Source organism: Mesoplodon bidens (assembly GCF_964165515.1).
Source record: "Mesoplodon bidens genome assembly, chromosome: 2".
Lineage (NCBI taxonomy): Eukaryota > Metazoa > Chordata > Mammalia > Artiodactyla > Ziphiidae > Mesoplodon > Mesoplodon bidens.
In genome coordinates this window covers 175485193-175498929 of record NC_138177.1, presented here as the reverse complement: position 1 = coordinate 175498929, position 13737 = coordinate 175485193, and the positions used below count along the sequence as shown (strand labels likewise).

Below are 13737 nucleotides of genomic sequence, written 5' to 3'. Positions count from 1 at the left end.
TAGTTTGCCAACCCCTGTGCTAGGCTACCACAGCTGCCTCTGTAGGCCCAGTTCGAGGGAGAACTCAGTGACTAATTGCTGAGGTTCTGTGGTGCATGCGTGTCAGGGGTGGTTGGGAGGGTGAGACCCTCTCCTTCCAGAATCACCACGGTCCTCCTGGTGTTCGGAAGGATCCAGAGTGGCTGCTTGTTGCTGGCACCGCCTCAGAGTCTGCCAGAGGCTCAGTCAGCCCCTCTAACTGCCCAGCCTCCTCTGAGCTCCTGGCCGTAAACATGAGTTATTCCCACTCTCAGGGCTGAGACAGAGGGGAAATAAAAGCCAGGACTGATGGAATCCCCGACATAAAATCTGGCACCATAATGCCTACATTTTGGAAGTTGCCTTTAATTAATGGTTTATGGCCGCAAAGACTCCCCCCACCCTCCATCCTTCTGCAACATCTTCTCCTTGGCGTTCAGTCCTGGGGGTCGGGGCGGGGAGGGGGTGAAAGAGGTGGGCTGGCGAGTAGCTGTCTTTTCTCAGAAACCAAAATGTGTGGTTTGCTCATATGAACCCAGCTTGGCCTCTGGCATTCCTCGAGCCTGGACTCCATAAACAACGTGAATTGAAAAGCCAGCTCCCCACACAGGCCCGAGGCCTGTTAGCTATAGAATAACCTGCACACACTCACAAAGACACACCAAGCTCAGGAAAACACACACTCACGAGTGTGTACACACACACACACCCCGGAAGTCTGCTTTTTCTCTTTGTCCACTTATCTGTCATTCCCTCTCTACTCAGTCTCTCCAGCCTGTTTATCTTCTTGTTTTTGTGTCTCTGTAACACTATTTCTTCCTGAAGGTTTGTTCTTTGAGTCTCTCATTCTCTCTCTCTCCTGTCTTTCCCTGTCCTACGCCCCTTGATCTCCCTTACAGGGGACATATAGCCAAGCACCGCAAACACACCCTTAGCCCCCACCTTGGCACAGAATCCACAAATTCGCCCCTCCCTCACAGGTGCCCCCTCCCAGCCAGGCCGGAGTCTGACTGGGACGATGAACTTCTGCCCAGGTGGGCTTGACAACAGGTGGGACTGGGTTCCCTCCCTAAGCACCTGAACTGAACTCAAATCACATTTCATCCCAGGAATGCAGGGAGGGACTGAGGCAACGACTGCTAAATTCTACGTGTAGCCAAAAAAATTGCCCAAGCCCCAGGGGAGAAGCCCTTTATTACCAATAATAGTCACCCTTGACTGAGTGCCTACTATGGCTTCACATTCAGAATTTACAATAGTCCTGTTAACCTAGGTGGTAGATATTATTATTGAATATTATTCCCATTTTATAGATGGGAAAACTGAGGCTGCAAGAGGTAAAGGAATTTGCCTAAAGCCAAAGTCTATTCAACTCCAAAGCCTGGTCTCTTCCCACAGGGCTGGTCCAAATGGACAACATGGGCTGTGTCTTGAGATTTGGGGCAACCAGATTCAGCCACACATGGTCTCTCGTCTTCCCAGAATCATGAAACAGAGACAGGACTCCACTACAGGAATAAGGCAGAGTTTCTCACCTCTCTTCAACCTAAGGACACCCTGTTTGGGTGCCAGTGGTCAACACCTGTAGGACCCAATCAGAAAGGCTTCCCTGCCAGCCAAGCCTGTCCTTGGGAGCACGGTTCGAGCAGGAGGGGACACCTAGGCTGAGGTCTGTGACCCTAGCCAGGCAGCTAGCTTTCTTACCAGGCAGGGTCTTGGAGCCCCCAGGCAGGGCTGCAGAGGCAGCTGCTGTTTCCGCATTCCGGGGCACCATGGCAACATGTGTGCTCAGATTGGTGACCTGCACATAGTCTGTGCCATCTGCTGTTTTCCGGGCTGGGGGGTGCGGGGTCGCCTTCTGTCCACCTGAGAAGGGAAATATAATGATGCTGCAGTGACCTCTCACCCCTACCCATCCAGTATAGATAGTCCCCATCACCCCACTGTCACTGAGTCTGCAGGGCAGCCCAGAGAAGGAGGCAGAAGGCCGGGAGCAGCATCATGACAACTTGCAGAGGTGGAAACTGAGGCACGACGCACCATCTCTGCCCACCCAGAGTTAGGTTGCTCTGCCCAGTGCCCTACTGGACCGGGGGTAGCATCTTTCTGGCTGGGTGACTGTGGGTCCTGAAGCACTCTTGGCTGGGCAGTTAGAAGCCCCCAAGCATTGGGGAGAAAGGTTTCGGTGGACCTGGGATGAAGGAGAAGTGTGTGGCCACCAAGCTGGTATAGCCATTTCCCAAGAGTCATCCAAGGTGTTTCAACAGAGAGAGGCAAGGGAATTGGGGGAAGGGGCTTTGTGACTTGAAAAAGTAAGATTTCTAGGCTGTGTTTTTTTTTTCAATTTCAAAAATAATATAGTCAATGCAGAAAACTTGGGAAATAGAAAAACATGCACACACACTGTCACACTCACAAGTGCACACTCACACACACACACATTCATGCACAATTACCCATCACCCCTTTCCAGAGATAAAGACTTTTAACATTTACCCACCTAGTATAATGTAATATATTACATATACATGTATATATTACATATACATAATTATATTATACATTATATATAGTCATATATATAGATTTTAATGTGGTTGGGATTATGTTGTACGTGCTATCTTGTACTATGCTTTTACACTTGACAATAGACTGTGAACATTTTCCCATGTCAAAACTACTCTCCTGTGAGATTTTTAAATTAATTGTTTATATTCCAACATACGAATGGAGAATGATTCATTCAAACTCCCATCCATAACCATTTATACTGCTTCCTAATTTTTTAATTTTTCCAATTTTTTCATTATAAACTTATACATGTTTATTATGGAACTTTGATGATACCCAGAGTTATAGCAAGAGGGAAATAACCTCATACTTCCAAACTCAGTAACTATAACATTTTTGTGTTCTCCATACCCATTGTTTTACTATGTGCCGATTTGATGGATATGCATTTTTTACATGTTAGAATGACTTATAATATACAATATAATATAGAGTCATTTCAAATCAGGCTTTTTTTTTTTTTTTTTTTTTTTGCGGTACGCGGGCCTCTCACTGTTGTGGCCTCTCCTGTTGCGGAGCACAGGCTCCAGACGCGCAGGCTCAGGGGCCATGGCTCATGCACCCAGCCGCTCCGCGGCATGTGGGATCTTCCCGGACAGGGGCACGAACCCGCGTCTCCTGCTTCGGCAGGCGGACTCAACCACTGCGCCACCAGGGAAGCCCAGGCTTATTTTTTAATACTTGTCATCTCTCACGGTATTGAGTTTATCCATTTGGGTTTCCATTTAACCTGCTTTAGAGAAAGATTCTTCTCCCTTCTCGGTTGACTCTTCACCACCTGAATTTGGTATATTTATCAAGTGTTGATGCAGCTGACCATGGATTAAGGAATGGGGTTGGAAAATGCTGGTGGAGAGACGTTTTTGTCTGTGAGGGCCACTCCAGAAACAGGCTTCGGTGTGTTAAGGAATAGAGCTGGGGCTCCATTTATCCTAAAAATATAAATCACCCAGTTGCCCAAAGATGACTGCCTTGGCGTTGTTTACAATAGTGAAAAATGAGGGACAGCCCAGACCCATCAACAGGCAGCGGGTGAAATAGATTCAGAGCATCCCTTTGACGAATCCTGTGCAGTCTCTGCTGAGATGGAAGGGTGTCCTCCGTCGTGTAAATGAGAACAGCATATTACAAAATGGAACACATCATGTAAATGTGGGGATCTGTGCTTGTTTGTAAGCGTAGGCATGTGTGTATCCCAAAGACCGTTTAACTAAATACTAGCAGCTGCTATCTCTGGGTAGCGTAGGATTTGGGGTGATTTTCACTTTCTATTTTATTTCTATTCTTTTCTGGATTAAGTTTTTAAAATTCTTTTCTTTTAGAGGGCACAGATTACTTTGGGCTGGGGGAGGGGCGGCAAAACAAAACAAAAGCCGTTTGGATTCTGAAAAGAAGAAATGCGTGGGGGGAAAGACATCCCTGCCCACCCCCTGCATCGCCTGGGGTGCAGACTCAGGGGGCACAGCCTGCCCAGTCCCTGCCCCCTGCAGCTCCTGCCCTGCCCCTCACCCCACTCCCCAGCACGGCCCTGTGTGCTTGTGTGTTGCAGACTCGGACAGTCAGTGCAGCCCCACGCGACAGAGCCTCAGCCTGTCCGAGGGCGAGGAGCAGACGGACCGGCTGCAGCAGGTGGAGCTGGTCAGGACCACGCCCATGTCGCACTGGAAGGCCGGCACCGTCCAGGCCTGGCTGGAGGTGGTCATGGCCATGCCCATGTACGTCAAGGCCTGTGCAGAGAACGTCAAGAGTGGGAAGGTAGGGCACCTGCCGGACCCCCGTGGGAACGCCCCCCTCCACCATCCCATCCTCTGGGTTAGAGGAGCTAGCTGAACTGGGTTCAGGCTCCAGTAGACCATTGTGTCTCTCCGACAAGGCACACAGCCCTTCTGAGCCTCAGCCTCCTCGTCTTTAAAATGGGACTAACCTTCCCTTACCTGGCTGGAGGGACGCAGGGCAGGACTAGCGGGCCCTTTCAGCCAGGTCAGCGATTCCACCGCCTGGCCTCATGGAGCAGTGGCTGGAGGCGAGGCGGCTGCAGAGACATTCCCGGGGCTGTGCGCCCACTGAGGGGAGGGGCGCCTTGGGTCCCCGCCCTCACGCCTCCCTTCCGGCGCTCAGTCCCCACCTGCCCGGCGCAGGTGCTGCTGAGCCTGAGTGACGAGGACCTGGAGCTGGGCCTGGGCGTGTGCAGCTCCCTGCACCGGCGCAAGCTCCGGCTGGCCATCGAGGACTACCGCGACGCCGAGGCGGGCAGGAGGTGAGCCGGCGCCTGGGCTCCGAGGGGAGGGGAAGAGAGCCCACGCGAGCCCTCGCCTCCTCGGGGTGGAGCGGGCGCTGTGAGCTGGGCCAGGCGGGAGGAGTGCCAGGGCCCTGGATGCCACTGGGCAGGGGCCCGAGCACAGCCTAGCCCCACTCTGGGCCGGCCCTCCCCGTAGAAAGATGGAGAACAAACTCAGTGAGGCCGCAAATGCCCTATGATCTCCCCGGTGCGGGAGTCAGGGGGCTTCACGCCCCCCAGAACTCCTCTGTCTGGGAGGTGGGGCAGCCCCAGTGGATCTGGGGAATTTGGCCCAAATGTGCTCAAAGCCCAGCTCTTACCATTCCAGGTAAGAGCCTAAAGCAGGGAGGAAGAGAAGAAATGGGCCTGGTTTGGGGCCAGGTGGGAGGGGGCGTCTATCGGCAAGCGCACCTGGGAATGGCTGAAGATGGCCCATCAGGTGTGTCCCCAGCGCGGCACCCTGCCCCCATTGCTCATTACCCCCCAAACCCCCTCCTGCCTGCCTCTCTCCTGACCTTTGTGAGCAGGACTTATTGGGGAGCCCCTCTTTTCACCAAGCAGCTCCAGGGAAAGGGGAAGAACCCCTCCCCCCAAGTCCTCAGAGTGCAGGAGGGGGAAGAAAAGTAGCTGGTAAACCTGACACTATCTGTTTTGCATAATTATCTCCTTCACTGGTTTCCCCAGCATTTTTGTGCAGTTAATTAATCAAACCTGGTGGTGCGTGCTATTTATTATTTGCAGAAGCAGCTTTGTGGATTACAAAAAAAAAGAGGGGGCTGGAGGTAGGAAAGAAGGCTGGTTTAGAAGCAGGAAAAGCAAATTCCTGGGTGTCCCGGAGAGTGATTCCGAGGTGACAGGAAATAGAGATGAGATGTGATCAGAAACTCAGGCAGCAACTCACAACAAGCAAAGCAAGAAGGCGCTGGGCCCTGTCAGCAGGTCTGGACCCTCCTAGACGGCAGGGCTGGGGTGGGGGAGGGGTGGAGGAGTGGAGAGTTGGGGGCAGGGGAGAGCAGGGCAGGAGCTTGCAACCCAGCTGAGCTTCCCCTCCTGGGGGTCCCGTAAGCACCTCACACTCACCACCCACCCCTACCCAGTGCCTTCCCCCGATCCCCCAAAGCTCACCATCCTGGGCCATCCAAGCTAGAAATGCCTCCCAACCACCCCCATCCTCAACATGATCAAGGTTACTTGAACAGGCTGGGGCTGCCTGCCTCACCTCTCAAAAAGTTCCCCCCAAATTCAGCAGACCCTTCAGAACCTCGTAGCGCCTGGAAAGGGATGGATTCAACTCATCAGCCAGATGTGAACAGATTTTGAAAATTTATGAGAGCCATAAGCAGGACTGTTCCAAAACCACGGGCCTGGGCATTAGACACCCAGGGCCTCCTAGAGCAGGGAGGGGCCTTCATTTAAAGGCTCCATTCCCTAAGGAATCCTGGCCTGTCTCTAACTTGCCCTGTGACCTTGCCCTCTGTGGGACTTGGTTTCTCCACCTGTGAAGTAAAGGGGGTTAAATTAGGATAGTGGCTCTTTAACTGTGTGTGATCATGGCCCCTTTGAGAATCTAATAAGAACTTCCGAAACTTGCCCCAGAAGAAATACACAAAACTTCACAACTTTGCATTCTGGGACTCTCTGACCCACCTGTGGAACTTTGAGGGGGCTGTGAACTCTAGGGTAAGAACCCCGGTGAGGTCATCTTTGAGAATACATCCTGTGTGACTCTGGGCATGACATTGCCCTCTCTGGGCCTGGCTCCCCTTACCTCTAAAATCCTGACAACAAAATCTGCCAACCCCTGACAACCTGTCCCTCACTTTATGGACATGATATTATTTGACCATCACAACATCAGGGCAGGGTAGACATTCTTACCCCCATTTTAAAGGTGGAGAAAGTGAAGCCAGAGAAATAATGGACACAAAGTCACACTACAAAAGATCTGACTTCAAAGTCAATTCCCTTTCCACTCTCCCAAGTTGCCTTTGTGTTCAAAACATCAACGATGTAGCTCCTGCTACTATTATTTCTGGAACACTGAATGCATCCCAGACCCTGAGCTAAGGACTTTACCTTCTCTTATCACTTTTATCCCAGGAGGCAAGCAGGAGTAGCCCCATTTTACAGAAGAGGAAACCGAGGTGCAGAGGCACGAGGTCTTTCATCTAAGGCTGATGGAGCTAGAGTGGCCTCATGTTTTCTGTGCTGAACAATGACCCAGATGACATTGAAATTCTGTGTCCAAACTCGGATTTCAGGATCTAATTTGGTCCCAGTTTGAGGAGGGGGCAGTGTCAAATTTTATAAAATGTTTGAATTACTTTTTAAATCATTCTGTTTCATTCACCTTCGGCGCTTACAGTGGCTCACACCAACAGCTGGGAAAGTGTTGCCAAGCTGAGGCCCCATGGGGACAACTTTAATGGAAAGAGAACCATTTGGAAGGGCAGGAGTGCATTAATGATCAGCATGCAGAGGGATACTGCTGATTATAAAGGGGCCCCCCTCCCACCCCACACCCCACGTCTGGCTGCACCATTGATTTGCTGAGCAGACCCTTCCTTCAGACGGGAAAGAAGTCTTCTGGTCTCCATCAAAGGCCCAACAGCATCTGATTCAGAGACCGTGAGCTTCAGCCCCTTTCCCAGGGAAGAGAGCAACGACAGCTGGGCCTGGGAAGAGTCCCTCTGAAGTGACGAGGCTGGAACAGGTCACCCAGGCACCTTCTCATCCTAGAAGGGAGCTTGTCTTGGGCCAGAAGGTTACAGCTCAGGAGTTGGGTGCTGGGCAGCCTCTGGGAAGCCTGGAGCCGGTGCCCCCCTTGCCCAGCCTTGCCCTGTCTTCCTTGCACTGGACTCTAAACCAGAAGCTGTTGGGCATTAGCTCTGAGCCAGGTGGGAAGCCTGGGCATTCGTGGACACGCCACACCCGGTCCTGCCCTCCAGGAGCTGATGGTCCAGTGGACAGCTGGCCAGACGAGCAGCAATTCCCCAGTGTGACAAATGCGAGGACTCTGAAGAGGCTCTGGACACAAGGAGGGTCTTGACCTAGCACAGGGGTCCTGGAAGGCTTTGAGGAGAGCCATATCTCAACAGAGTCTTGCAGGAGTTAAGCAGGTGAAGAGGGTAGGGTGGAGAACAGCCCAGGAGGCCGGGAGGCCCTGGCCCTTGGGGGCAGACCCAGTGGTTCTGGGTGGCCGAGGGGCGGGAGGAGGCCAGCGAAGCCGGGAGCCCACCTTTCTGCCCTCAGTCCTTGCGATGATATGTCTGCTACGCATTCAGCACTAGGCTGACTCAGAGCCTAGAGACCACAGTCCCTGGGCGCAGAGAATTCATTTGTAAAGTTCGACGTGTGATCGGTGCTGTGAAGGGAATTGTTAGAAGCAGAGCAGCAGGCCAGGGGGCAAGTTCAGGCAGCACCGTCAGAGGCAGCCTCTGCAAGGTGGGAGCTGACACCTGGGTGGGGAGGAGAGGGGAGGGGAGGGGAGAACCTGGGCAGGGCTGGAAGGAAATGGGCGCTGGGTGAGGCGGGGACCCCCACCACCCGAGGAGCAAAAGCCTCAGGGCATCCCGGAAGTGCTTCCAGCCCAAGCCCGGTGGGAGGGGGAGCCCGGACCTGTGAGGTCACCCCAAGGACTTCCGATTTCAGATTTTATCCCTGCAAAGGGGCACCACAGGAGAGTTTCCTTGTTTTATTTTATTCAAATCTACTCTGTTCTTTTTTCCCTCTTTTACTGGCTTTTTATTGAGTGTTCCCACTCCTGGCTTATGAGCTATACTTCTTTGTGTTATTTTTAATTATTGCTCTATAGCTTACAATACACAGAAAGCTTAACACTATCTTCAAATAATAGTATACAACTTTGTGTGTAGTGTAACATGCTTTTTCCTCCTTCCTTTGTACTATTGTCTATATATATACATATATATATATATCCTCCATAATATATGGTTATTATTTTTCTTTTGAACTGGCCATTATCTTTTAAGGAGATTAGCAAATGAGGAAAATATTTACCAAGATTATTTACCATTTCCAATCATCTTTTTAAAAAATATTTTTTATTTTGTTAAAATACACAAAATTTACCATCTTAACCATGTTTAAGTGTCCAGTTCAGTGGCATTAAATATATTCACATTGTCGTGCAGCCATCACCACCATCCCTCCCAGTAACTCTTTTTTTTTTTTTTTTTTGGGTTCGCGGGCCTCTCACTGTTGTGGCCTCTCCCGTTGCGGAGCACAGGCTCCGGACGCGCAGGCTCAGCGGCCATGGTTCATGGGCCCAGCCGCTCCGCGGCATGTGGGACCATCCCGGACCGGGGCACGAACCCGTGTTCCCTGCATCAGCAGGCGGACTCTCAACCACTGCGCCACCAGGGAAGCCCCCTCCCAATAACTCTTTTCATCTTGTAAAACTGAAACTGTACCCATTAACGCTAATCCTCCCCCTAGGATACCTGCAACCACCATTCTACTTTCTCTAGGAATCTGACTACCCTAAGTACATCATATAAGTGGAATCACAGAGTATTTGTCTGTGACTGGCTTATTTCACTTAGCATAATGTCCTCAAGATTCATCCATGTTGTAGCATGTGAGAAAATTTCCTTCCTTTTTAAGGCTGAAAAAGATTCCCTTTTATGTATGTAGCCCATTTTGCTTATCTATTCATCCATCAGTGGACACTTGGGTTGTTTCTACATGTTAGCTCTTGTGAATATTGCTACAATGAACCTGGATGTACAAATATCTCTTCAAGACCCTGATTTCAATACTTTTGGATATATATTCAAAAGTGGAATTGCCGCATCATATGATAATTCTATTTTTAATTTTCTGAGGAACAGTCATACTGTTTTCCACAGAAGCTATACCATTGTACATCCTCACCAGCAGTGCATAAGGGTTCCAATTTCTCCACATCCTTGCCAACACTTGTTTTCTGGTTTTTTTGATAGTAGCCATCCTAATGGGTATGGAGTGGTATTTTATCACAGTTTTGATTTGCATTTCCCTCATGATTAGTGATATTGAGCATCTTTTCATGGGCCTATTAGCCATTCTTATATCTTCTTTGGAAAAATGTTTATTCAAGTCCTTTGCCCATTTCTGAATCGGGTTATTTGTCTGTTGTGTTCAGTTTTAGGAGTTCTCTTTATTCTTTTGTGTAGTCCAAATTTCCATGTGGTTATTATTTTCTTTCCTCTCGAAGAAACTCCTTTTACATTTCTTGTAGTTCATTCCTCTGTGATGAATTCTTTCAATTTTGCTTGTTTAAAAAAGTCTCTGTTTCCTCCCTCATTTTTTTTTTTTTTTTTTTTTTTTTTTTTGCGGTAGGCGGGCCTCTCACTGTTGTGGCCTCTCCCCCTGCAGAGCACAGACTCCGGACGCGCAGGCTCAGCAGCCATGGCTCACGGGCCCAGCCGCTCTGCGGCATGTGGGATCTTCCCAGACCGGGGCACGAACCCGTGTCCCCTGCATCGGCAGGCGGACTCTCAACCACTGCGCCACCAGGGAAGCCCTCCTCCCTCATTTTTAAAGACTTTATTTTTTAGAGCAGTTTTAGTTTCACAGCAAAACTGAGGGGAAGCTACAGAGATTTCCCATAAACCGCCTGCCCTCACAGGTGCATTGCCTCCCATTATCGACATCCCCCTCCAGATGGAATATTTGTTTCAGTTGAACCTACAGTGACACATCATTGTTACCCAAAGTCCATAGTTTACAGTAAGGTTCACTCTTGGTGCTATACATTCTATGGATTTGGACAAACGTATAATGGAGTGCATCCATCATGACGGTACCATACTGAATAGTTTCACTGCCCTAAAAATCCTCTGTGCTCTACCTTTTCATCCCTCCCTCTCTCCCAAACCCTGGAAACCACTGGTCTTTTTTCTGTCTCCGTAGTTTTGCCTTTTCCAGAATGTCCTATAGTTGAAATCATACAGTATGTAGCCTTTTTGGATTGGCTTCTTTCACTTAGTAATATGCACTGAAGATTCCTCTAAGAGAGCGTTTTAAGTAGAAGTGTGACATGATCTGATGGATGTATTTAAAAGGCCATCTGGCAGCCACGGGGAAAGTGGATTAGAAGGGGCAAGGGGGTGGGGTGGGGGCAGTCAGGAGGCAGCTGCGGAAATTTATGCCAGAGGTGGCCATGGCTTGACCCCAGAAAAGGAGACAAGGGGATGGACACACTGACCAGAGTGATTGATAGATGGACAGAGTGGGGGAGGGGAGAGGCGGGGCAAGTGAGGATGGAGAGATGGGAGAGAGGACGGGCATTTCATTTGGAGCCTGTTAAATTTGAGATGCCCGTGCCAGGAGGAGATGTCAAGAGGGCAGCTGGTTAGGATCCGGGGCTCAGAAGAGGCGAGCGAGGAGAGATGTGAACTTGCAAGTCCCTGTTAACAGATGTCATCCAGAGCCCTGGAAATGGAGGTTAGCCCCAGATGGGAGAGTGTAGGGGTGGGGAAGGGAAGGGGTGAAGATGGGAGATGTGCCCCTTGTAAGGCCGCATCTACCCGGCACGGAGCTAAGTAGCTGCTCAATACACATTCTTGGAGCTGAGGAAGGAAATGAGGAGCCATCGAGGACACCAGCAGAAGGGGAGGGGCGTGATCCGCTATCTCCATCCTAGGGAAGGGCCTGGAGGGGCCCCAGAGGCAGGGAGACCAGTTAGAAGACGAAGTCCGGGGGCAGAGGACGGTGCGTAGAGTGAGCGGTGAAGAGTAGAAAGGAGGAAGCGGAGTCAAGTGAGGTTGAAAACCCCACCCAGGTCTCCACCTTGGCCGGTAGGGTGTTCTACTCACAGCCTCCATCCCACCCCAGCTGGGGAGTGGGTGAGGGGTGCTCCCTCTGCCGGCCCAGGTCCCAGGCCTGGGGAGGAGGGCGGCGTCACTCCGTAAGCCCATTATTTCTCTTTCGCATCCGGATCCCTTTGTGGTCCCCCGAGGCTCCCACTTCAGCAATACAGCTCCCTTACCCGGCATCACCTCCGGTCGTTTCTCAAAGTTCCTCCGCAGGTGGGAGGCGCCGTCCTCATTCATTGTGCGAGGCTGCCACCCTGTGGCGAGCAGGGGAATGACATCTGAGAGGACCACACTTTTATCCTTTTGAGACGTATTCGTTGTGCGCCTACTACGTGCGCATGCGCATGGCACTGGGTGAAGTTCTCGGTGGGATACAGAAAATCTGAGATACGGCGGTGAGGAGAGAGGACTTGGAATAAGCAAAACGTGGGGTTTATTTCTGATTCCAAGACGTGTCGCTGTGTGACTCTGGGTGGGGGGTGGGGGGTGCCGGGGTCCCCAGAGGTGCTGCTTACTGCTGCATTCGTCCCTGCGGCTCTGTCATTGTCCCTTTCCACTCTCAGTGTGTCTGAACGTGGTCTCTTCTCTTCTTGTTCCCTCTGCCTGTCTGCTGATCCCTTTTTTGTTCTCTGGGGCTTGCTCTCTGTTTCTGTCTCTCCCTCTGTCTCTGTCTCTCTGTGTCTGTCTGCCTCTCTCTCTGTTTCTCTCTGTCTCCTCTGTGTCTGTGTCTCTCTCCTATGTCTCTGTCCCCCTCTCCCTGTGTCTCTCCCTGTCTCCTCTCTCTCTCCCCTCCATCCACCTCTCCCCACCTCTTCCCTCTGTCTTTCTTCCTCTCTGTCTCTCCACTCCATCCCTGTTCATTTCTATGTCTGTGTCCCCTCCCCGCCATTGTTTTGCTTCTCATTCTTCATCTCTGCTCATCTCTGCCCCCATTTCTCCCTGTTCTTCTGTTTCTGCCACCTTTCCCCACCCACCCCCCTCTCTCCGGCTGTGTCTCTCCTCACCAGCCTGTCCAAAGCCGCTGACCTGGACCATCACTGGGTGGCCAAGGCCTGGCTGAATGACATCGGCCTGTCCCAGTACTCCCAGGCCTTCCAAAACCACCTGGTCGATGGGCGGATGCTGAACTCCCTGATGAAGCGGGACCTGGAGAAGCACCTGAATGTGTCCAAGAAGTTCCACCAGATCAGCATCCTGCTGGGAATCGAGCTGCTGTATCAAGTGAACTTCAGCAGGGAGGTGAGAAGCGGGGTGAGGGGGGCACCTTCCACAGTCCTGCTTCCCTCTCCGCATCCACTGTCTGTCCATCCAACCACCTGCTCATCCGCCCACCCATCTATCTGTTCATCCCTCCTTCTACCTGTCCATCCATCCATCCACCCATCCATCCCTTCCTCTCTCCCTCCCTCCTTTAAACAACTGCTTATTGGGGATGGGCCAGACCCTGTGCTCAATTCAGGGGAAACGGGAAACACTCCTCCTCCAAGGACTCACTGCTTATCAGGGGAAACCACAAAGAAGCTTGTGGTCACAACATCATGGAAGGTTGTCCCAATGAGAGAAGCCCAGGGTTTTCTGAAAACCCAAAGGAGAAGCTTCCAGAGGGACCAGAGAAGCCCTACCAGAGGTAGTGACACCTAAAGTGAGACCTGAAGGAGGAATTTCAGGGATCAGTCAATAGAAGATATGAGGGGGAAAGCAGCCCAGAGAGGGAACAGCATACACTAAGGCCCAGAGGACAGACCAGTGTCAGCAGAAGATCTGAGAGTCCCATGTGGTTCCCATGCTGGGTTTGAGGTGGGAGGGTGAACGCGAGTGCAAACAGGTAGCTGGGGGACTGTAGGGCATATAGAGTTCGGACTCTGAGTGCCCCTTGTTCTGAGTGCTGCCAAGCCAGAGAGCCCAGGGCATCTGCTTCAGCTCCTCCAAGGCCTACTGGCACCTGTCCCCAAATAGTCCCCCGAGGGAGGGGCCCCAGGCTGCTGGGGTCTGTGGGGCTGAGTGCAGCGGGCTTACTTTTCTTAGAGCACCGTCAGAGCACAGGCAATC

General features: G+C 51.4%; 1 protein-coding gene across 3 annotated transcripts in view; it reads left to right on the top strand.

Annotated features, from left to right (window-relative positions):
- The window catches only part of KAZN (kazrin, periplakin interacting protein), a gene marked incomplete at its 3' end in the record, with an annotated part of 474913 nt that overhangs the window by 449426 nt on the left and 11750 nt on the right, over positions 1-13737 (top strand). For all 3 annotated transcript variants that reach the window (XM_081255919.1, XM_081255920.1, XM_081255921.1), the window contains exons 9-11: positions 4139-4344; positions 4728-4846; positions 12696-12927. In XM_081255919.1, the coding sequence (XP_081112045.1) occupies positions 4139-4344; positions 4728-4846; positions 12696-12927 (557 nt within the window). The remainder of the gene's footprint in view (positions 1-4138; positions 4345-4727; positions 4847-12695; positions 12928-13737) is intronic.